The sequence below is a fragment of the Halichoeres trimaculatus genome, unplaced genomic scaffold (assembly GCF_033239565.1).
Source record: "Halichoeres trimaculatus isolate MK-OKI-2021-1 unplaced genomic scaffold, fHalTri1.1 fHalTri1_scaffold_13, whole genome shotgun sequence".
Lineage (NCBI taxonomy): Eukaryota > Metazoa > Chordata > Actinopteri > Labriformes > Labridae > Halichoeres > Halichoeres trimaculatus.
Genome location: NW_027437191.1, coordinates 2,551,995 through 2,575,570, shown reverse-complemented (window position 1 = coordinate 2,575,570; position 23,576 = coordinate 2,551,995). Strand labels below are relative to the sequence as shown.

The following is a 23,576-nucleotide window of genomic DNA, read 5'->3' as shown; positions in this document are numbered from 1 at the left end:
ATTAATGAAACTCTGTTGTGTTTGTGAAGTTTCATGTAAAGTCTGAGCAGCTGCAGCGTCCAATCAGAGAGTGATATTCCATATGGGGGCGTGTCTGTCAGTGAAAAGACTTCCGCAAAGCCGACTCTCGTGTTTCCTCGATCATAGCTCCTCTGATCAGTCTCCTCCATCCTCTCTCCTCTCTCCTCTGAGTGCAATTATCGCTTTGGGACAGTCTTCAAAATGGTGACTGGGAAAGTACTTCTGGTGTCGTGGAGGAGATAGGATGGAGGAAGCACAAAGTTAACGCATTGAGACGCACCACTAGTAGTTGTAGCCCCCAAAGTCTAAGTTTAGTCCCTTTGAGGCTGTGTTATGGTTTCTGCACAAATGTGTCTCACAGAAATAAGACACATGGAATCAGCACAAGAGGACACGTGTGACTCTTTTACTTTTAAACGGTCCACGCAGCATCCGTTCCTCAACTCTAGGGGGCGGTGTATCGCAGATACAGGAATGAGTAGAAGGAGTTGTTTACACAGTTTATAATATTTTTTGGCCAACTCTTTACTTCTGCTGAGTGTGGCCACATTTTACACCAGGAATTGTTCATCACACACTTATCGCGGTGATATCCGTGTGATGATTCATAGAAATGCCAGGATGTTTTGTACTTCAGACTCTAGGAGCTCCTGTTCATCCAAGCGTCTCCGAGCTAAAGTTGGAAATTTTTGGATGAGCGTGACGTGGAAGTTTTCCCCGTATGAAAAGGACTGTGGGAGGGGGCGGGGCAGCTAAAATGAGGTCATTAGTCTGCACAAAGCCCGGCAGACCTCACAGACATGCTAACCATAAAACCAAGCTTAGGTTTCCAGGACTTTGTTGAGGACAAGCAACCAGCTGTTTGACGCCATTACTGTCTGTGTGAGCCTGGATGGCTGTCTGACAGTTCGGATGTGCAGAAAACACATTCATTGACTTCACATCAGTGTGTGTTGTTCTGAATTTTACAGCGTGACATAGGGGTGGGCGATATAGCCTCAAAATGATATCATGATACCTTAAGGGAATTTGTGATAACATTTATTGCGAGATGGGAAAAACCCGAACAACTTCTTATTAGTGGTTGCTGCTCCTGAATAACAACATTTTACTTGCACACACACACAGTATAGAAGCTACTTTTCCAGTCATTTACCACTACTACACAAGCTTGAAATGCAAACATAGTAAGTAGGTCAGATCCAGAGAAATCTGGCGTTTTGGAGGAGGAAAAGTTTATCTTGCAGGTGAAAAACTTCATATTTCTATGCAACACAACACATTCTTTCTATAAGGACACCAACAGAAAGGAGAAGGCATGGACTGAAGGTGCTGAAGTTTTGGGAGGTCCAGATGAGCTAAACATACTCAGGACTTACCATGGAAGTACGTTGTCACCGGTGGGATTCCTGCAGAAATATGTGGTACTCCCATGATTTTGTGCTCTCTGGTATCCAGCTGCTTTGGGCACTGCCCAGCCCTGTGCTGCGGGGGGCGCCAGAGATGCATCCAGTATGAATTGGCAGAACTGTGCTGTGAAGTACTCACGCTTCATGTGTGAATCAGGGGTAGTGCTGATACAGGGTTTGGACGTTTGGCTTCACGACATGTCTGTCGTGGAGGCAAAAAATTCCACCTATGGTAGCGTAGCCTCTGTGTCCTCCTTGCGTGCCTTCATAATCTGGTTGTATTCGGCCGTGGGATTCAGCTTTAGGTGGTGGAACATGTTTGTGGTGTTGCCACCCTTCGCAGTAATAGTTCTGCACATTTTGCATTTAATGTCTTTTGCTGTATGTCTGATCTTTGGTCAGACATCACTGAGGGAGCTCCTCTTTTAGGCACTAAATCCTCATGTGAGGACGAAGTTGATGCTGCCGTGCTACTTTCCCTCTCAGTCATTGTTGTTTTGTACACAGCAGGGAGCGTCATACATCATTGCATCTGTACATTGTAAATATTGCAAAATGACAACTTTATATAGCCAAAAAAATTATACCCGTATTATTGAAGCTAAGAGTCTCCATAGAAATCCTGGCTTAGTTGACTTTTAGTGTAATACAATAAATGCTTAAGTTTGTCACACACACATCTTCTAGTTATATTCTTTATTTGCAGACCTGAGCTGCTGTCAGTGTATTCATGTTACTGAACTGATCTGTGTAAGGATGAACGTTTGGGAAGTTAAGAACTGATCACACTTCAACCAAACATGGTGGGACCATTGTTTGGCTAGCTTTAGATGCCAATGTTGTCATCTAGCAGCTAGCTTATGACAGCGTTATCAACAGCCAAAGTAACATTAGCATCGCTATCTCCCCACCGCTCTGGGCACATCCTGGACAGATGGCATTAAAGTTAGGCTACGGCTTCTCCTCAGTGTTTCCTTACATAGGGAACATGTTGCTCTGTTTTTACCAGCATTAGCCTTAAATCTCTGAAAGCAAAATGTACAACACCTTTGACATCGGTCCACACATTGTTGCTGCACACACACCAGTGTAAAAACACACACCAGCGAGCCAGCAGTGTTCTAAAAACTAATATGTTATTAGGAGCTGATACCAGAGGAAAGATTACTGTTAACAAAGCGTTCATTGATAAATAAGCCAGAGTCCTCTCAGTCCTAATGCAGACAGAGCTTTAGTCCAAGTCCAAGTCATCAGCGAGCTTCTGTCGACTCACAAGTCCTACATCCTGCACTTGAGAAGAATAGAATAGAATAGAAGTAGAAAATACTTTATTTATCCCCGAGGGGAAATTCAGGAGTCACAGCAGCATTTAAGAAAACAAAAGTAAGAAAGTGTATAGAAAGTGAAAAAAGGTCCACAAGAAAATAGATGACGACGTCCCATCCACCACTCTCCAGCCCAGCCAGTCTCCACCTCCACAGGGTCCAGGACTGAGTCTCCCCAGCAGTCTGTTCAGTCTCTGTCTCATGGATCCTGTCTGCTCACAGCAGGCGAAGCTCCTCCAATGTGGTGCCGGCGTCCGATGTCCGCTCAGTCAGCCATGTCCGTGAACAGCAAGATGCCGCTGGGCACATTGTCCTCACCTCCTCCTCCTCACTTTGAAGGAAATCATCAAGCCTTACACTAGTTAGCATTGACATGCTACAGGCTGCTAACACCTAATTCCACATGTAAACAATGCAGCCATGGTTACATGAAGGATCTCCAGACAAACACAGGAGAAAAGTAGTAAAAATATCGCTGAAGACACATAAAGTTTGGTGTCCATGACCAACAATGAACCATACAAAGTGATGATCCACTCCAAATACAAAGATGACGAAAAAGAGACGAAAAAAAATTACAAGAAACAGGCAAGGAAGAGAGAACTACCACACTGCAACCAGCTGATATTGAGAACTGATTTTTATTCCCACTGAAAAGGTTTCTTCAATAATTCATCTCATTGTGTTTCATAGAACAAGACTCTTCCTCTGGAGAACACCACAGACTGTCTCAGCACCATGGCCAGCGTCTGTAAAGTCATGCTGGAGACGCCGTGAGTCAGGACCAGCCTCCTACACATGCTAACACATGCTAACACATGCCAACACATGCTAGTCGTGAGGTTTCCACATGTTGTATGAAAGAATAAATCATGTAAACACTTTCTTTACTGTGCAGGCGTTTTTTCATACCCTTTGCTGGAGGTCAGTGTTTATACACAGAGATGCATGGATCCAAATTTTTAATCCTAAAACTGATACCAGGGATTTAGCATCAGCTGGTTTGAGCTAATCCAAGACCTGCACTAAATAAACCAGCTGTATTCCTCAATGTGAGGAAGAGGCAAGTTGACCCAGAATTTAAAATCCCAGTTTCAGGCTTTTCTACATTTGTAAACCAGAGTAACATGAATGAAAAATGTACACTTAAATTGAGTTCTCTGATGTTCTGGCAGATTATACATGTGAGTCTACTGCTTGGAACAAAATTCCTCAAAAATCAACGAGAGCTACTTTTAACTATAAACCTCTGACTGAAGCGTGGATCAGGGAAGGAATTAAAGCTCCTGTATGAAATAAATTAAGAGCATCAGAAAATAAAGGAAGGTGCCAACATTAAACCACCAGTATGTTTCAAAACACTGCAAACAAACTGACATGAAGAAGACGAGTCAGAGGTCAGCACACTGCACTGTTTCTTGGTTTGGGTTGAACAGAAGGCCCAGATTTACACTCTAACTGATATTATTCATTCAACAAAACACAAACAGATGAATAATTACACGTAACTGTCTGGATTCCCTGGTTTCATGTTTGTGATCCACTCCTCTTCCTCCTTCTGTGTCTCTAGGGAGTACTCGAGTCGTTTCAGTAGCGATGATACACTCCTGTTTTGCATGAGGGTCATGGTTGGAGTCATCATCCTTTACGACCACGTTCACCCCAATGGCGCTTTCAACAAGTCCTCTAAGATAGACGTAAGACACACACACACACACACACACACACACACACACACACACACACACACACACACCCCTGTGCATGGTTTAAACTTAATAAGACGCCTCACTGTGGAGGGCTTTGGTGGTGCAGCTCTGGACTCACTCCATGCGTTTCTTCTCAGATGAAAGGCTGCATCAAAGTCCTGAAGGACCAGCCGGCAGACACCGTGGAAGGCCTCCTAAACGCCCTCAAGTAGGTGGCTTCTCTCGGCTCTGCAGTCTGATGTTTGTCAGAAAATGTATAAGCCCAATCCCAGTTCTCATTGTTACGCCTTCCCCTTCATCTTACCCCTTTGTCTCCCTCCTCCCCTTAGTCCTCTGTTTTGAGAGCCAAGGAGAAAGGGTGAAAGCACGTCTCTTACAAATGAGACCCCACTTCATTCCCACTACATCATCACCTCTAGATGCTCTCTGGCTGTCATAGTCAGACTGACCGTTTCTTGTCTTCCAAAACGAACACATTTTAACAAAGTGATGATAAACTGATGTCAGATTAGAGCGACACATTCACAGCAAACAGACTTCACTACCATGGACTGCATTACATGAGTGCTAAGACAGCTAAACCAATAAAAGTGAATGTTAAGCTAACGTTACAGTATACAGAAGCTATATCATGTAGCTTCTGAACACTGTAACATTAGCTTATCATAGCTTATGTAGCTAATGCAGCTTCTGAATGCAGCTTATCTGTCATTAATCCATCATGAAATGCAGTTCATTGTAGTGAAGTCTGTTTGCTGTAAATCTGTCACCCTGCTCTGACATCAGTGTAGTTCTTATTAGCTGTAGCTGTCGCTATAGCAGCGTTAGCTAGATCGTTATAACCAGAGATTTCAAAACACAACCAATATTTCAAAACATGGCTAATATTTAAGTGGAGTAGCAAAGGGTTGGATAACTGGGGTTTGGGGCGTGAGAACGGGCTTCCAGGTTTTTTGGAGTGGCCAGCAACTTGTTGCCCCTGCCGCTGTGATCATACACTGGACAGTAATAGATGCAAGTTCACCTCCAACTCTCAAACCGCCAGTAAGTCTGTTTCTGTTGGTCCGTGTTTTTATGGGTGGGGCGAGGAGATTGTTTTCTACGGAAGCCGGATAGGGCCATTTTTATAAGAACCTTGGAGTTTTTTTAACCTTATTCTAGACATTTCAACTTTATTCTTATCATTTCCACTTGAATCTCAATGTTACTCCATAAGCCTGTCACGATAACAAATTTTGCTGGACGATAATTTTCCAAAATATTATTGCAGATAAACGATATTATTGTCAATATTATTTTGATTTTTTTCCCCATTTTTTCATTGATGTAATTATGATAAATGGGATAATAAAGTGAGTACACCATATCAAAAGCAAAAAACTTTAATTTCTTGAGAGCATTTAATTGTAATTAAAAGGTCAGGATCTTTTAAATAAAATAAATTAAACAAAAAATATAATAAATTTAACAAACAAGAAAGAAAAAAATACAATGAAAATGAAATGGACTCTCTTTTAGAAAAAAATACATGTCAATGAAAATAATTAATACCAATCAAAAACAATAAAACATCGACCCTGTCTTTAAAGAAAAAAACTAAACTCCAAAAAAACCCAACAACAATAAAAACTATAGCCTAAATAAAAGGGAGTTTATACAGTTCCTGAATTGTTTGTACCATGTACTTTTCCCCAGTCAATCCGTACTGTCTGTCAAACATTTTGAACATTTCTGGCTTTCAAACGTATTGAAGGGCTGCATTTCTTTGGCAATGTAGCTGTCCTTGAGCGCCCACCATTTGGTGCTTTTATTTCTATTTACTTTGCCGACCAAAAGCCTCAGTAAGAGCAGATTGTCAAAGAACAAGGCTCCGCTGCACCTCCCCTTCTTCTTCTTCGTCGCCGCTATTTTCAAACAAATGCGACATATCAGCTCGTTGGTGTTCATGAGCTCACACTTTGTTCATTCTTATAAAAAACAAAATATTCCCACACTGGGACTGTGGCAGGCGGCTTAAGAACCGGATCTTTTGTGTCATCACCCATATTAGCGTGTGTTTCCTCCTTACCCCTCAGGACGCTCGCTTCAGCTCTCTCTGTGTGTACACACGAGCAGCCCCGTCTTCACCCCAAAGATCGCATTTTTGACAGATGCTCACTCCGCTATAAATCCACTAAATCTGCTATAGAACCCATGCACCCCGATGTTAGGAAAGACAGACGTAGTGAGCCATCTTCTCACTCAGCCTCTTTGGTCGAAAGAGAGGAGGAAAACAAACATGCATGCACATGTCAGTTTGTCGAGGCTGGCAAACTTACCGAGGACGTTTTTATTTATTGTTCGGTTAATTGATTTATTGATTATCGTGACAGGCCCATTGCTCCATCAAAAATGACCCTAACCTGCTTCCTGACCCATAAAAGTACCAACCGAAACAGACTTATTGGCGGTTTGGGAGTTGGAGGTGAACTTGCTCCCCCCTTGTCAAAACACTGCCAGTAAGTCGAAACTGAAAAAAAGAGAATTAAAAATGAAAACAAGTGATGTTAAAAAAAGGAAAAAAAAGAGTGTGATGAATATTGGCATTGAAAAACACATCATAACATTAAAAAATCTCAGAAATAGTGTATTTTTTTAATGTCTGTATTTTGTTTTTTAGTCTGATGTTTTACTATGCCAATTTTTGTTAAAGATTCAATCGACTTTTTCTACAATGCTAAATTTCTTTTTCAATACCACATCTTACTGTCAGTGTTCTGGCTCCACAGACTTCGGCGTCAGTCTCCTGATACAAGATGTTTGATGTTCCACAGTTAAAGGTATCCGTTCTCAAACTCAAGTCTTTGTTTGTCTCCTTCCTCAGATTCACCACAAAACACCTGAATGATGAGTCCACTCCAAAGAACATCCGGACGATGCTCCAGTAACATTTCTTTTTTTCTAAAATCAGACATGAAGAGGATCAATGCTCTGACCTCAGATAAGATGTAAATGTTTACAATATTTAAAAAGACTGGCTGTTTATACTTGTGTGTATTTGCATAGTCACTCCCTGGGAGCCATTAAAAGCTGAAGTTGTGCATCCTCTGATTAGAAAAGAAACAGTCTGAAAGCTTTTTATGAACTTCCTCCACTGTTTCGAGCTGTCAAAGCACAAACAGCAGATACCCATCAGCCTTACATGATGAAGCTTTGGATGCAGCGTGTGGAAATAAACAAACCTTCAGGCAGTGTCAAAAAGGCCTTAACTAATCTTTTCAATCTTTGATTTGACAATGGAATAAGTTTTCAGGTTTTAATCAAAATCAACCTACAAATCAAACTGTTGAAGTTTAAAGTTCAGATGTTTTCAGATGAACGAAGCTGTGTCAGGTATTTAAGTGAAGCAAATGAAATCAATTGTTGTGTAAATGCACATTTTCTTGCAGTGAAGGGCTAAACATTGAGAGCAGATAAGGGATTGATTAGCGTGCATGTGATGCTCGAGCATTAGTGTTGTATTTTGCATTTTTTTCACTCTCCAACCTTTTATTATGAAGTGTTTCAGAGTATCCACTGTGAACGTTAAACCTGGAAGCACTCTGAGTGAGTCCAGGCTGTCAGTGAGCTTCAGAGATTTGCTGAGTGGTGATGGGCCGTGGATCTGAGTGGCCCACTAAATGTTTGATGGGAGCGTTCTGTGGAGACGCTCTGGATGACAGTTCATGTTCACCCTGTTTTTAAACAACCTCTCTGTGGCTTTTGTATTAAACACCAAAATGTTTGATTCCAGATGAAAGGTTTGTATAGGTTTGTGCTTCTTTGCAGAGCAGCTCTGTGAAAGACTTTTTTTAAAACGTGGTGTAAAACAGTTTTTAATCCCCTCCATCAGATGTCCAGGATATTAGAAACTGTTTGAAATGACCTTTGGAAATTGCCTTAAATTGGACTAAAGTGACTTAACTATCAAACGCTCCTTGATGGCATCCTCCTCCACTGTACCAACATTAATGTGTCTTAATGTTCATGAATGTGCAGCGACAGCTCCCACACACTCAGACTAACCTCCTCAGAAGGTCAGACAATCTCATATGTGACTCTTTTGTTTCAGTTAGGCTGTCGAAAATCAAACGTTTCTCTGTGCTCTGAGACATGAAGGTGTCTATGGGCTACCATAGAGCACGTTGCCTTGACAACCTGTGAGAGACACAATTGGTGTTTATTGGAAACAGGAAGTCCTTTATTGTTCATTCAGTACACAGACACACAAACACACACACACACAAAGTTGGTTGATGTTGAAGTAAGAAGCAGAGGTTTTGACTCTTCTTCCAGTTTGTTCTTTCCTCTTGTGTTCAGTAATATATTCATGTGTGTGAGCCATACTTTGAATGCAATGTTTTATATGCAATGAGTGAAACCTGTACGTGGGCCAAACTCACAGCGAGGTGTATGCCTGATGTTCATGTGTTGCATCTGACTAAAGTTTCCTTCAAAGGAAAGACACCAACCTTCTGTCAGCATCCACGCACACAGAGCTTCCCTCTGCACCACAGATATGCTAGCGTGTGTTGTTGTATGCCAGATGTTGTACTGAGTCCTGAGAGCTGTCTTCAAACTGACTGTTTAATATGTTTGGACTCACTGTTTGTATTAAATAAATGCTTTGGCTTTGTTTTCAAACTGAACAGGATGTGTGGATTGGCTAATAAAGGTGGTACATTTCTTATTCACTGTTTCTGTTCTTAGGTTCTTCAACGGTTTGTGAGACCTCTCCTGATGATCATAATTTAATCATTCCCAACATAAAGCTCTGTTTAAAATACCTGACAGCCTGCTGCTGTTTTGGCTAGCAGAGGGACTTCAGCAGGAGTGTGTGTGTGTGTGTGCGTGTGTGAGCTAGGCACAGTCCTTTTCAACAGAGATGTTTCAACACAGCTGTGATCGTCCAACAGAAAAATGTCTCATTAACACTTACAACATGCTACACAATGACTCTGGGCAGTGACAGCACTGTGTGAGCTCATTCATCATTATATGATCTAATAAAAGATCTATCAGTGACTCAATTACAAGAGGAACATTTCAGGTTTGCAAAACTTTAGTTATTCAATATTTCTACGTCAGACTACGTTCCAGAGAATGTCCCTTATCACAGTATAGGGGAGAACGGGGTAAACTGAGCCACTTTTTACATTGTTTGACCTGTAGGCAAGTGGAAATGAAATTGAAGTGAAATCAACACATGTACATAAATTTCATGATGTCTCACATCAGTGGAAATAATTAGAACACATCCATAATGATTGGTCATGAAAATATAACCTGTCAAAAAATGGTCTTGGTGGCTCAACTTGCCCCAGCTAAGGGGTAAATTGCTCCACCTCAAAGGGTAAGTTGAACCACATGGGATTAGGTTGACCTTTTGACTTTTTCAATTTTCAGCTTGAGCAGAGTGAGAATATAACTAAATAAACAACAATCAAATTAAAACTCAAGTTCAATACTCAGAATATTTATTTTACAGGCCAGCCTTTCAAGAAAAAACAATCTAATCTTTCCAACTGTTTACCTGGGTTGAATTGTGATCTCTTCTGCACTACCTGCTGAATGGTTAGCTTTCCAGCCCCTCGGGGACAGGTATATTGTTTTTCTCTGCCATTCCGTCGGCTAGATCATTAGATTTCTTTGCCGTGAGGCCATGGAACTGGTCAGCCAGTTTTTTCACATGGTTTGCAGGGTCTTCCTCCATCTCCTCTGTGAAGACCCTCTTTGCGTTTGCTGTCCCTGTGTAGCTTGCCACTGTCACTTCCCCTCCTTCTTTCTTTGTTAGGAATCTGCATAAGGTTGACCTGTCAATATTTCTCTCTGTGGACACTTTTCTTATGGATTTTCCACCCAGGACTGGGTGCTTGCTGCTCTCTGCATCTCCTCAAGGGGTGTTGAGTTTGTCTTCGTGCTGTATTTCCTCGGCATTCTAGCTTGTCTACAATGTTACACATATTAAAAAAACAAAACAAAAAACAAATCATTATATATTACTACCCTTTAACACATTTTACCTCTGACACTTAAGTGCCTCATTGTGGGGTAAGTTAAATCACTGGGTCAATTTACCCCAAGCAGTTTGGCTCACTTTACCCCACAGCCATCATTTTGTTAAAAACAACCTAGCCTAGCAATTCAGGCTAATACCTAGCTACACGATTCACATGGTTTTATACATTGATAGTTCAGCGACACATTTGATGTATGTTTTTAAATATAGTTAAAATTATTTTGAGTTTATGGTCATTATTCGTGATATGTTGAAAATTTACTTTGACATTCAAAAAATGATTTTTGGAGAATAAAATTTACTTAACACTTCAACTTGTGTTTCTGTTAACCACAGAGAGCTTGAAATGAAGCGGGCTAACTAAATCCAGAGTCATGTGACCACTGATGTGTACCGTTTCCCAGAGACAGGGGGTGGGTCAATTTACCCACAGGCTCAACTTACCCCGTTCTCCCCTATCACAGTTTAGCCAAAATTTAAAAGAGTTATGGCACAAAAATCACATGTAACAGGCTGACAGGATAAGAGTTATAGAATCACTTGACTAAAAATGTATACGCAGTGTTTAGTGCCTGTAAAGTAAAGTTTGAGACTGAACGATTTCACAGAAATGATCAGAACAGCTGATTTATAAACACATTCAGAGGTTTTCAGATGATCTGAGTCCAGAGCAGACTGCAGGACTACAGGACTACAGGACAGATCCATGTCCCAAAGATCAGCTCCTCTCATATCTGTGGAGTCTTCAGGCTGTTCATTGGTTATCTCCTTTGTGATTGGCTGAGCCTGTTCATTCCCTGGCTGATTAAGTTCCCAGACACAGGGCTGCAGGCTACCATGTTGTTAGAAAAAAAGGAACTGTTAAAAAATAAACACATAAAACAAATTTATAAAAAACAGCTTTTACTCCAGCCACAAATCCATGTGCAATCAATTATTCAAGATGTTCCTAAACACTACAGCTCCTACCCAGCCCATCTCACCACCGGTACATTATCAGGCCAGGTGCATGGATAGTGTTATAAGTGAAAAATGGATCGGTTAGTAACTCAACCACAAAACTCCAGCTCTGAAACCACAACATGAAACTGTAAGTGATGAGGAAGAGTTTGCTGCTGCTGGAGCAGCTGAAATACCAATGTGTGTCATTTTCTCTGCAGCAACACTCTAAAACGACACAGCCAGCCCTCCCTGGTCTCTGTGCTGCTGGTGGAGGTGAGCACACTGGCACTGATCTGACCCCAGGCTCGATGGCTTTCAGTGGAACAGTAAAAGTAAGTCAACACTTTGGACTGAGCAGGATTTCTGCAGTAATTAAAACCACACAAAGAGTTTCATGTTCTCATGTTTTTACTAAACGCATTATGAACATGTTCATGAACAAGTGCAACCTGGAAGAAGTATGTGAACCCCCATGATAATGACTTTTCTAAGAGCTGACAGAGTCAGGAGTCAGCCAACCTGGAGTCCAAACAATGGCTGTTTTCCAAACCACCTGCTACACTAGCAGTGCCTACTATGTTGGCTGATATTCAGTATGTAGTAGTCAATATGTGAAAACTTGCAAAATCTGCAGTGTACTAAAAATCCCCAGATGTCCCACTGATCCAGGAGAATGTCTCAGTATGCAACGGACCAGTCTACCCCTGCATACTGTTTCCCACAATGCACGGTGCTAATGCTGTTTGTCTCTGCGGGTGACAGGTTTTGGTGAATTACCGTCATCTACTGGAATGAGTCGGCAATATAACTACAACACAACACTAACATTGGACTGTCTGTGAGATAGAAGTGAAATAATGTGAGGAAACTCCAGTAAATCTTGTCACTTCCAGTCGTAAAAGAGGACCTGGTGTTGTGGACCTGGTGTTGTGGACCTGGTGTTATGGACCTGGTGTTATGGACCTGGTGTTATGGACATGGTGTTGTGGACCTGGTGTTGTGGACCTGGTGTTGTTGACCTGGTGTTGTGGACATGGTGTTATGGACCTGGTGTTGTGGACCTGGTGTTGTGGACCTGGTGTTATGGACCTGGTGTTATGGACCTGGTGTTGTGGACCTAGTGTCATAGACCTCTGTTTTTCAGACTTTTATGGATGAAGCAGTCAGGTCCTTCCCACGTGAGGCTTTATGTACACTGCTTGATCTGTTTTATGAATATTGATGTGAGTTGTCGTGACTGCCTATAATCACTGATGAAAACTGTTATAAAGCTTTATAAACCCATTTGAACGGACTTATGACACGTTATCAGTTGTGGCTTCATACAAAGGAACCGGGCAGTTAAAAATGTGATTTATCCTGAATGACTCTTGGGAAAACATATTATTTGAATGCTCCACCTCCAACAAGCCGCCTGGATGCTGCCTAAAATGCTCAGGATAAATAATTCCACTTCATTCAGGATTCAGCGACACAGCATAAAACCTTTCCAAACAGGGTCACAGCCCCGGTGTGTAACTTTTCCTGCAGACTCAGTTGATTAAAACTCAGAGCTTTGTTCTGAAATTCTTCTTGCCATGTGGTTACATCATATTCAGCCCAGAGGAGTGGAGGAGCTCCTGTGGGAGCACTGGGACGCCCTGAGCGCCCCCACACTCAGGCGTGGAACTGCTGTCCTCGCTGGCCTGGAATATATCCCAGCATTCCACTGGGCCAGGTGAACGGTGCTCTTGGTGGACTCCTCGCTCACTAGGTGGTCATGACTGCAAGCTGCCCAAGAGGGTCGCGACGCAGCCTCATGAAGAAGAGGAGGAGGAGGGGGAGGAGGAGGGGGTCTGCTGTTGGAGCAGAGGAACATCTGAAGACAGAGGAAGAACGATGGGGGGGTCACTGTAGTTACTGAACCTTTGTTGATCAGGAATCAGGAATACTTTATTAATAGGGGGAAATTTGGTGATCGTTTGAATGCTAAAACATTAATGTAAACAGAAAGTGTGTGTGTGTGTGTTATGACTTCACCAGAGCCAGAATAATAAATGACACAGTGTCCTCCATTTCACCCCGTCCTCCCCCTCCTCATCAGCATAACCCACCCCCCCCACCCCAGCCCCCATCCCCCTTCATCTCCTTGCGAGCAGCCAATCATTAGCACGCCTCCTTGAGTAAACCCTGCTCCATAATACATGATGATGGTGCGTTGTTGGGTCTCCAGAGAACCCTCCAGGTCCCCATCACGGTGTGCTAATGGTGTCAACAATGAACGGAGGGAGCTTTACCAGAGATTTGGCTTTGCGTAGTTTGTAGTTTCCCTCAGAGATCCATCTCCTGCTCACATCGGCAGGTTTCCTGGTGTTGGTGCGGCTGGAGAAGGCTCTCGTTCTCATTGGTCTAAAGGAGAAAGTCAGGTCAGAGAACCATGGGGGTGAAGACTTAAGCAGTTACATGGCACGGGACATCATCTCACCTTCTTAAAATAGCCACTTTTTGACAAAAATGTTTATTTTCCCCTGAATCACCTTTCCATGATGCAGCCCACCTCCAGTCAAATCACCTGCATCCTCACTTTAGCTGCGTTTCCACCAAGCAGTCTGGGTTGGTTCAGAACGTTTGGCTCAGGTAAAGTTAAGTCTAATTCCGTTTGTGTTTCCACAGCAAACTGTGCCCTCTCGTGGTAGGTGGCGTGTAAGCCGGATGGTGCAAGCCCCAGCTGTTAAACAATAGCGCAACGCCGTAGCAGCCTGACACAGTTTACCTCGCTAATAAATCCAATGAAGAAGAAAAATGCAACTCAGTAAACAAAGAGCATAGATGGAAGACATGCAGCATTTCGTCCTCTCTGTGATTTTCATGTAGCTCTTTGATACAAAGTGCAATCAATGCGTACTGAAATTAACTGAACCGGTCTGCTTGGTGGAAACGCAGCTTTTGACAGTAAAAAGAGGGGTAAAGAGATTTTTTTTAAAAAGGAATTCAAATAAAAAGGAACAATTATCAAAAAAAAAAAAAAAAAATGAGCTTGCAAATTTTAAAATTTTCAAAGAATACTTGAATTTAACATTGATAATTTTACTCAACTCATCTTTTTTTTGTTTTTGTTTGGTAATGTCTTTGCCACATACTAAGTCTGTATATTTAGTCTACACATTGTCAGTTGAATGAATCCATCCCCACAGAATTTTAATCTTTATTTTCTTCCAGATTTCTCTATTTTGTAGATTTAGTTATCCAAGCTATCCTAGCTCTAGAGCTGCAGGTTGCAGACCCTTGAGCTAGCTAAATGATGCGCATGCACAAGGCTATTTTGGACGAAGAGTGAAAAGTGGAAATCTAGGTTTGCTTATTTTTTTTCTACATCAGAAGATCTAATTAAGAGAGATATGAATACCATATTACAGTCCAACAGCTGGAAATAATCTGATAACTTATTCCAAAGGACTGACTTTTTCATGGCATACAGGGCTTGACATTAACACCCGCCAACTCGCCAAATGTGGTAGTGGGTAACACTGCCACTCCTACCAGCCATTTTGGTGGGTTGAATTATTTAATTGTAGTTTCCTAAAATGGCATCTGAAATACTAAACCCATTGCAATATGAGACTACAGCACTACAGCTCCCATGAGCACTGCAGCACACAGTGTTTACTCATTGGCCCATTCTTGAAACCTTTTGATGATGTAACTGCTGACAGGAGCTGACCCCACCTCCAGCCTCCAGCTTGTTCAGCCTGATTTTTTGTTTAGCCCCTGATGAGGTACAGGAATCAGAGTTTACTCTCGTCTTCTTTGCTCTCCATTGTAAACAGATTCTGGGATATTAGTTAGAAACATAACTTTAACCATAACTTTTTAAAAATGAGGACGTTCATCAGATGGGGCTCATTCAAGCTCATACTGCACTGATCTGGAAACACTTAAGTTCTCTCTGGAAAATACTGTTAACTAACCAAATCATTCTAAATACATGAGACTTTTAGTCAATGTCAATGTCAAGCCCTGCTGGCATGTTTCGCCCATATTGACCATCCCCCCTATATCGCCCCCTAATGGAGAACATCTGTCTTGGTCAGAAGCAGAGTTTGCTGATGTGTACACAGCATGTAACACTGAAGAAAACCACTGATAATCTGAGATCAGGATACACCTAAAGGAACGGGTGAGCTTTGGTTTCATCGGTGTGTGATGATAGAGCAAGGAGGGACTGACTTTATAGATGTTTCTGTCTGTATTGTGTGGACATCCAGAGGCTGCTCTTTGTGTTGTGTTTGACAGGCTGTCTGTGCATCAGATAATTAATTTACATCCATCAGTAACGTTAGTCTTTAGCCTTATCTATGATATGATGGAGATGAGTAACTGTTCTGTTTCTTTATGAGTGGTGTATATGTTCCCCACAGACTCACAAGCTAAGTGCTGGTTGGGTTGGATCCATGTTGTCTAAGTAGTTGAAGCGTAGAGTGTCTTTGGGACATGTGTCGGAGTCTCTCCATGGTGGAGGTTCAGCTGGCTGCCCCCTCCTGGAGGTGGCTCTGCGATGATGGGAGCTGGAGGGTGGAGGCTGCATACTGTCAGAGATCAGCGCTGACAGTTCTTCATGTCCACAGCCAACGTCTGCCGCATGTGGACCATGGATCAGCTGCTCCTGGGATGAGGTGGTCTGCAGCAAGGTTAAAATAGTTTGGGATTTGTCATTATATTTTAGTTTTACTTAGTTTTGACATTTTTTTTCCCATTATAGTTTAGTTTTAGTTAGTTTTGACATTTTATTGTCAATTACAGTTTAGTTTTAATTAGTTTTAGAGCAAGCATTCTAGTTTTTATTTAGTTTTAATTTTGCAACAAGGATTAGTTTTATTTTAGTTTTAGTTTTTTCATACCTTATTAACCAGGTGCAGGATTCAAAAAGGTCAGAGTAAATATTTTGTAATACTGTTTATTTTCAACTCCAACATAGAGCTCACTACTCAGTTAATACTGATACTGAAATGTTGGCTGCTGCCTTAAACACAAGAAAATAATATAAACTTAATATAAAAATATAAACATAAATTATATAAAATAATGATAACATGAATTAAATAAAAATAATAAAAACATAAATTATATAAAACAATATAATATGAGCTTTAATAATTAGAAACTTGGACTCTGTAACAATAAAATCAGACTCACATGAAATTAAACTATTACAGATGCTCTGATTCATTGCTCCTTTACATTTTGTCGCAGCACAGAGCACAGCCAGTCAGTGCAGTAAACAAGCACGTCCCAGAACGTCGCTGTGATAGTGCCGTACGGCGCTAAAAACTGCAGAAAACTGCCGTAAAATTGGTTGGGAAAATGTGTCGGATTAATTTAAATCCTAAAGGCTATTAACATTGTCAAAAACTATAACCCCCCCTTAACCCTGAGCCCTGAGCCCTTATGGACTTAATTAAGATTGCCTGGAAAGTGTTCAAGTGCATAAGTCTGAAAGGCCTCAAAATGGTTTAACTTGGTTTGTGAGGCACTTTGCCATTTCACACACAACCTAAGTCATCAAGTAGCTCACCTGAGCAGCAGTATGAACTGTTATTGCAGAAGCTTTAAATTGAAATAAACAACATTTTACTGATTACGCTCCAATAATTTAGAACAGTTTATCACCAAACTAAAAGAAATATGAATAAACAAAATCTGAATTTCTTCATTTAACTGCACATACATTATGTATGTGTAATGATATAAAGATCTGGGAAGATTAAGGCGCTTTTAGACATTTATTTTTAGATAAAGGCAGACTTTTATTTATGAAGTATCAACATTGTTTGCCCTCTCTCTTTTTCTATTTCCGTATTACACCTTTGTTTAACCCTCTGGCCTTGAACCTTGCATTTCACTTCATTTTCTTTTTTGTGACCATTTTAACTACAATTACACACACACACACACACACACACACACACATACAGCAAAAACGTTGCTCTCCATAAAAATATTTTTTCTTGTTCAAATCTGATGATTACCTCCTTTTCCATACAAACCCCTTACATCTAACAGGTTTAACCGGTGAATAATTCTGAAGTTAAATGAAATTTTAGTTTTAATGACGAAGACTGGAACAAATTTTAAAAACCAAGTGTTGAAAGTAAACAAATATTTTTTTTTAATCTATGACTTTTGTTGAATTTTCAGAATGTAAACAAGAGGAGGCCTTTTTTGGTCACTTTCGTGAAAAGAACAAGTTTTTTTATGTTTTTCAATCACTGCTCAAAAACTAAAAATGAATTTTAATCAGAGTTGCTGTCAGTCATTTACATATTTCAGACTATTATTGTTTACACAAGACCTATTGGTGGCACTGAGAATACGTAAAAATGTGAACTTTGAGGGTGCATTGTGCAAACAAACTGACATTTGAAGAGTTAAATAAAAAGTTGTGGATATTTTAGACTTTATGACAAGCACAGATGTTAGTTAAAAACATTATGCAGTAAAAGTGGCAAAAGACATACAAAATAAAAAAAAAAATTCTGGGTCACATTGTAGGTGGGCATTTTCTGCCACAGTCACTGTCACGGTTTGCCCGATTGTAGCTACGCCCCTGCGTACTTCACAATTTTACATTGGGACAGCCCTAAACCCTCACAGACAGGCAGGGATGTGCCTCTAAGTCAGTGAGTGTGTGAGTGTGGACATTGGGATTCAGACTGTTATCCCTGCAGAGCCCTTAACGGCCCTAGGTGTGAAATAGAGTCTCTGACCTCCTGACCTGAAGCAGTGTGAGCTGCAGCTCCTGCACACTGTGGATGTAGAGCCTCTTCCAGACACCCTGCTCAAGCGGTGTGGGGGCGAAGCTGACGTACCACCCAAGCCTCTCACACTTTGGCCTCCAGAGCTGGTCCAGCTCCACGATACTCCTCCAGTGCCAGCTCACCTGCTCACAGAGAGGGGAAAGCACCCAGAAAGAGGACGTTCACAGCAGCCTCACAGCCTCATGGGAACACTGTGGCCTCTCAGCGTACCTGGGCACAGCGACACAGACTGCGCGGGTCCAGAAAGGAGAAGAGGAATAGGGACAGGGCTCTGGGAAGCAGGCAGGTGAAGTCTGTGGCCTGTAGGGGGAGCCGCTTGCTCACACTGAGGCTGAGGAACAACAGCTGATCTTCAGAGCAGCTCTTTACAAAGTCTTGCAGCACTGCCCTCCTCTGGCTGTCAGACCACTGGGCAAACTAATGGAGGGATGAGAGAATAATCGAATAGAATAGAATTCTTTTCCATTTAGAATCAGAGATAGATTCTTTACCTTTACACAGACTGTGGGTCTGAGGAAACAGGAAATGTGTACATAGTATAGGTGAATGCACGGTTGACTTGAATGTCCCAGGTTTAATACTGGACTGTTTGCTAAGCCTGGTTTCTAATGGCAGGCAGAAGGTGCAGAGAGTCTGTCCCTGTCCTCTGTGCTTCACACTCACCCACTTTGCCAGAAGGTTCCTCCTCTCACCAAACACCTGAGAAAGAGAAGACTAATCAAAGATGGCAGTCAAACACACCTCAATCGCTGCCTCTTCAGTGATTCAGAAATGTGTGATAATGACAGTGTTAGAGGATCAAGAGCATCAAATTATCCTGTTAAAAAATACAGATATTCAGAAAAGTACAAATATAAAGTACAACAGTTTGTTCTTTTTTTCCAATTCAAAGCACAAAACCTTCCCAGATTTATTCTTTCAGCCTTCTGGCAGTGAACCCTAGAGTTTGGGACCCATTCACACTGACACCCACAAAGAAAAGTTTATTTTCTTAAAACCTGACAGGAACACTAGGCGCCTGTTGGCTATGGCTGCCTCCTGCAGCAGCTCTCTCTTCTTTGTCCGTTTCTTGTAATTTTTTTGTCTCTTATTCATCATCTTTGTATTTGGAGTGGATCATTACTTTGTATGGTTCATTGTTGGTCATGGACACTAAACTTTTTGTGGCTTCAGTGATATTTTTACTACTTTTCTCCTGTGTTTGTCTGAAGATCCTATATGTATCCATGGCTGCATTGTTTATATGTGAAATTAGCTGTTAGCAGCCTGTAGCATGTCAATGCTAACTGGTGTAAGGCTTGATGATTTCCCTCAAGTTGAGGAGGAGGAGGTGAGGATGACGTGCTGGTTCTCTGGTGTGAGCTGGGAGGTGACGACATGGACCTGTCCTTTCATCCATCGTTGTTGGGAAGGGTGGGATGGACGAGCTAGCCGTGCTGGCCCAGCGGCATCGTGCTGTTCATGGTCGTGGCTGACGGAGCTGACATCAGACGCAGGCGCCACATTGGAAGAGCTTCACCTGCTGTGAGCAGACAGGATCCAGGAGACAGAGACTGAACAGACTGCTGGGGAGGCTCAGTCCTGGACCCTGTGGAGGTGGAGACTGGCTGGGCTGGAGAGTGGTGGACGGGTCATCTATTTTCTTATGGACCTTTTTGCACTTTTTATACTGTTTCTTGCTTTTGTTTTCTTGATTGCTGCTGTGACTTGAATTTTGTTGTACTTGTTACAATGACAATAAATTTCTATTCTATTCTATTCTATTCTATTCTATTCTATTCTATTCTATTCTATTCTATTCTATTCTATTCTATTAACTTGTTTAGGGATGATGAAACAAACCTATTAAAATAATTGATGCTGTGTTTTCTTTTGATCCCACTAAGAAGGAGGCCATTACTGCAATGCTGGGTGAGATTTCACATTCAGATTTTCCTCCATATCTACTGTCAAAAAGGCTTGGAGGCAGGATCTTTAAATTAATGTCTGAGACAAGTGTTGAAGAAAATTCATTCATCATCAATGTGTGCAAGGCATTCTCTGATTCAGTTTAAAGTGCTTCATCATGCTCATCTCCCCAAACCCAAGTTGGCCAGAATTTATTCACATATTGACCCGATTTGTCACCCATGTAAATTGGCAGAGGCCACTTTAATACACATGTTCTGGCTCTGCCTCCAAAAACAGCACTATTGGGAAGGTATTTGTGAATCACTCTCTGATATGCATGGTGTCACAATAACCTTAAATCCACTCCTGATACTTTTTGGGGTTACTGCTGAGGGACAAAGACTACCTGCCGGAGGTCAGAAACTCATTGCCTCTACTTTGTTAGGGATTCTTCTAAGGTGGTGGAATAATGCCCCCCCCCAATATCACACTGGATTAAAGATGTACTGTATCACCTTAGGCTGGAAAAAAAAAATGTAATGAGGGGCTTTAAAAGAACGTTTCATCATGTGTGGGGGCTTTTCTTGACTTCCTTTAATAAACCATCAACAAAGGTACAAGAATGATTCATTTTTTTTCTTCTTTTTTTTCTTTTTAATGTCTGGTAGACTGCTACGATGAAGGTCTACTTTTGTGTATTTGTGTCTTACAGACTCTTTTTCTTTCTGTGACATTGAGAAGGGGGGAATTTGGTTTTGAGAAGGGTTGGGGTTTTCTCCTTTTTCTTTTGTATTTTGCTGTATCTTCCTGTATGTCATTAAATTTCAATAAAATATCAAACACCAAAAATGGGTTTGATCTTTTCAGGACAAGTAAAATATGTCAGTAAGGAGAGCCAAGGAGAGATTAGACCCCCCTGAAAGAAACAAAAATCTTATTTTGTCACCCGGCTCCACTCTGATTCTCTCTGCGTTGACTCTGGCTGCATACTGGTGACGCTTGTGACAGAGGTATTCTGGCTTTAAAACTGTACAATGGTAGAAGGCGGGGCCACGCTGTCCATTCTTTATACAGTCTATGTGTGAGGGAAGGCAGTTTAGGGTTCAAACCAGGAATGGACTCAGAAATGGAGGAGAAAGGGGGAGATAGAGCAGCCAATCCTGGCTGTGATGAGCTGCAGCCAAAATAAGATTCCTTGCTCAGACACTGCCTCCTTATCGTCTTCCAATAGAACTCATCTCTCACTGTCTTTTCTAATGTTTCTGCTCTCTGCTCCTGTGAAATGGGGAAAGTGGTCGAAGGTAGAACATGCAGTCTGAACCTGCTGCTCTTCTCTGTCTATCTACAGCCCGGGTCTGTTGAGGATGCGTGGGGTCCTCGCAGTATGCTGAACCTTTTCATACGAATTAAAATCTGTAGTTTACGCCAAAGACTGACTGTTGATCTGACCTTGCTGTTGGACGGCAGGTGGTTCAGGGGGGTCCAGGTGCTCATTGTGGTCTGCATCTTGTTCCCCTGTGAGGAGGCTCTTGCTTCAAGGGGCATCTTTGATGTGTTGCTGCGGCGAGGCTGGTAAACGAACACACATTACATTACTGAGGCTTTTTTCCTCACAGTTCAGTGTTTCTGCAGCATAAACTCTTCATTTGTATTAACACAGCTTCGTGCTGCAGATCTGTCGCCCTCTTTATTCATAAGGTACAGAAACTACTTTTAGAACTCCCTATATGAATAAGCTCTGATGAGTGATAAACCATGTTAGATTGCTCCATGAATCTGCATTATGTTGTACAAACACCGTGAACAAACTAAAAGGTGCAACCTGCAGTTTGAGAAATTTACCATCTGCGCTCACAATACTCACCATCACTTCTCCTCTGTGGGGAGAAAAACAATTTCCTCTTCATAAAGTCACTATCTGCGCACACTCTGGATGGTTTCCGTGTTCTAACTCTTCTTGCTCTTTTCTTCTTCCCATTTCCCTCTGCACAGTTTACTCGTTTCCATGGTAACGCTAAATGAACCCTCCATACATGGACTGGCTGTCACAGCCTGTCACACACAGAGGGGGGTGTTGCAAAGCAAACCACAATGGAGTGTGTGCAGTGTGGGAGCGTCAGCGGCTCTAATGATGACAAATGCGGTGCAGAAGGCCTGACGATGCAACTGCAGACCATCTGCTACTCACACACTGATGCTGCAGAAATACCTCCAACATGTCAGAAGCGCATCTTTAAACTTTAGGATTTTTTTTTCTTTTTTTTCAAATTCAGAAAAGTGGCCATGTCCCGCGTCCTGTAATCCTGTTAGATAACAACACCGAGAACATTAAAATAAACTGTTAATATAACACGTGATAAAGACAATGCCACAATGCCTGAAACCTGGAAATTCACGTCGACCACGTGCAACGCTCTCTGAAGTGACGAGGCAGTAAACAATGAATGCTGGCTCTGACTCATTCCAAGGGCAAAGACTCAATATTGGATAAGTACTTGTGTTAAAAACTTGCAGCTGGCCCGTTGAGCCCACATTTGGAGCTGCTAAACAGAGGCACAGCTTTAAAACTCTGAGCCACCAGCATGACGAGCTTTTCATTCAAATACAGAAAGCCTGCTCGTCCTCGGATGGGCGGTTGCGCGCAAAGAACACAGAAAACCTGCTGTGAAATAAGAGGAAGAGCTTCGTCAAGTCAAAAAAGACACACACTGCGCAAGACCGGAAGCAAGCCAATACACATTCAAAGTAAAGACTTTGGTAACGTTTTGGGTACTTCATGAAAAAGGGGAATAAACAACACAGGATCGAACTAAAACGTAATTTTTAGGTATAAATGTAAGCTGACGACAAAGACCAGTAGTTAATGTAATCAGTTTTTATATTTAACTTGGTTTAACCTGGCAAAGACTAATGTCATTATCGTCAAAATTAACAGTAGCCTACATTGAAAATCAAAAATGCGAGGTACGACGGTTTAGCTACATAGTAGCTAATAGCGTATTTTTTTATATGCTATATGCAATATGTTAGATATCCATATTCGAAAAAAAAAAACTAAAAGAATTCCATATCATCGACATCAAGTAGTTGATTTGGAGAGAAAAAAAATGATAATTTCGAAGTTTTGAAGACGTACATTTTTGAGACATCAAACCCAACATTTTGGAATTTGTAAATCCACAAGAAAACTTGGGTTTAGTAGTTTGTTAACAAACAGCCCTTGGCCCGTATCAGTGCATCATGGACCCACTTGACGGCCTAATGTACTTCCTGATTTTAACCCAGAATCACATCAGAGTATTAAGCATCTGGACTTTGAAAAGACATTAGGCTGAAGTAATTGCTACAGGCCAATGCCAGGACATGGTTAGTCTACATCTCAAGCTTTTCAGATGGGGTACATATGGTACAACAAGTTTCAAAAACCCCAAAATGCAATTCTTTAAATG

The 23,576-nt window shown here is 41.6% G+C and overlaps 2 protein-coding genes across 5 annotated transcripts in view; one reads left to right on the top strand and one right to left on the bottom strand.

Annotated features, from left to right (window-relative positions):
• fam49a (family with sequence similarity 49 member A) overlaps positions 1-8,474 on the top strand; it is a 70,846-nt gene extending 62,372 nt beyond the window's left edge. For all 3 annotated transcript variants that reach the window (XM_074684896.1, XM_074684897.1, XM_074684895.1), the window contains 4 exons: positions 3,449-3,528; positions 4,326-4,452; positions 4,602-4,672; positions 7,328-8,474. In XM_074684896.1, coding sequence (XP_074540997.1) covers positions 3,449-3,528; positions 4,326-4,452; positions 4,602-4,672; positions 7,328-7,391 — 342 coding nt within the window. In that variant the 3' untranslated portion in view covers positions 7,392-8,474. The remainder of the gene's footprint in view (positions 1-3,448; positions 3,529-4,325; positions 4,453-4,601; positions 4,673-7,327) is intronic.
• A 224-nt stretch (positions 8,475-8,698) lies between these two features.
• On the bottom strand, positions 8,699-22,764 carry fbxo16 (F-box protein 16). Of its 2 annotated transcripts, XR_012599427.1 has the most exons (9): positions 21,992-22,569; positions 21,577-21,696; positions 18,901-18,936; positions 18,448-18,654; positions 18,195-18,359; positions 15,847-16,100; positions 13,720-13,831; positions 12,491-13,301; positions 8,699-12,378 (listed from the first exon to the last, which is right to left on the bottom strand). XR_012599427.1 is itself a non-coding variant. In XM_074684894.1 (8 exons), the coding sequence occupies exons 1-8, from the start codon at positions 22,659-22,661 to the stop codon at positions 13,038-13,040; spliced, it is 1,197 nt and encodes a 398-aa protein (XP_074540995.1). In that variant the 5' UTR covers positions 22,662-22,764; the 3' UTR covers positions 12,466-13,037. The 2 variants fall into 2 exon arrangements, 1 of the variants encoding a protein (XP_074540995.1); XM_074684894.1 differs by lacking the exons at positions 8,699-12,378; positions 21,992-22,569 and adding an exon at positions 22,623-22,764 and having other exon boundaries at positions 12,466-13,301.
• Between the last annotated feature and the right edge of the window lie 812 nt (positions 22,765-23,576).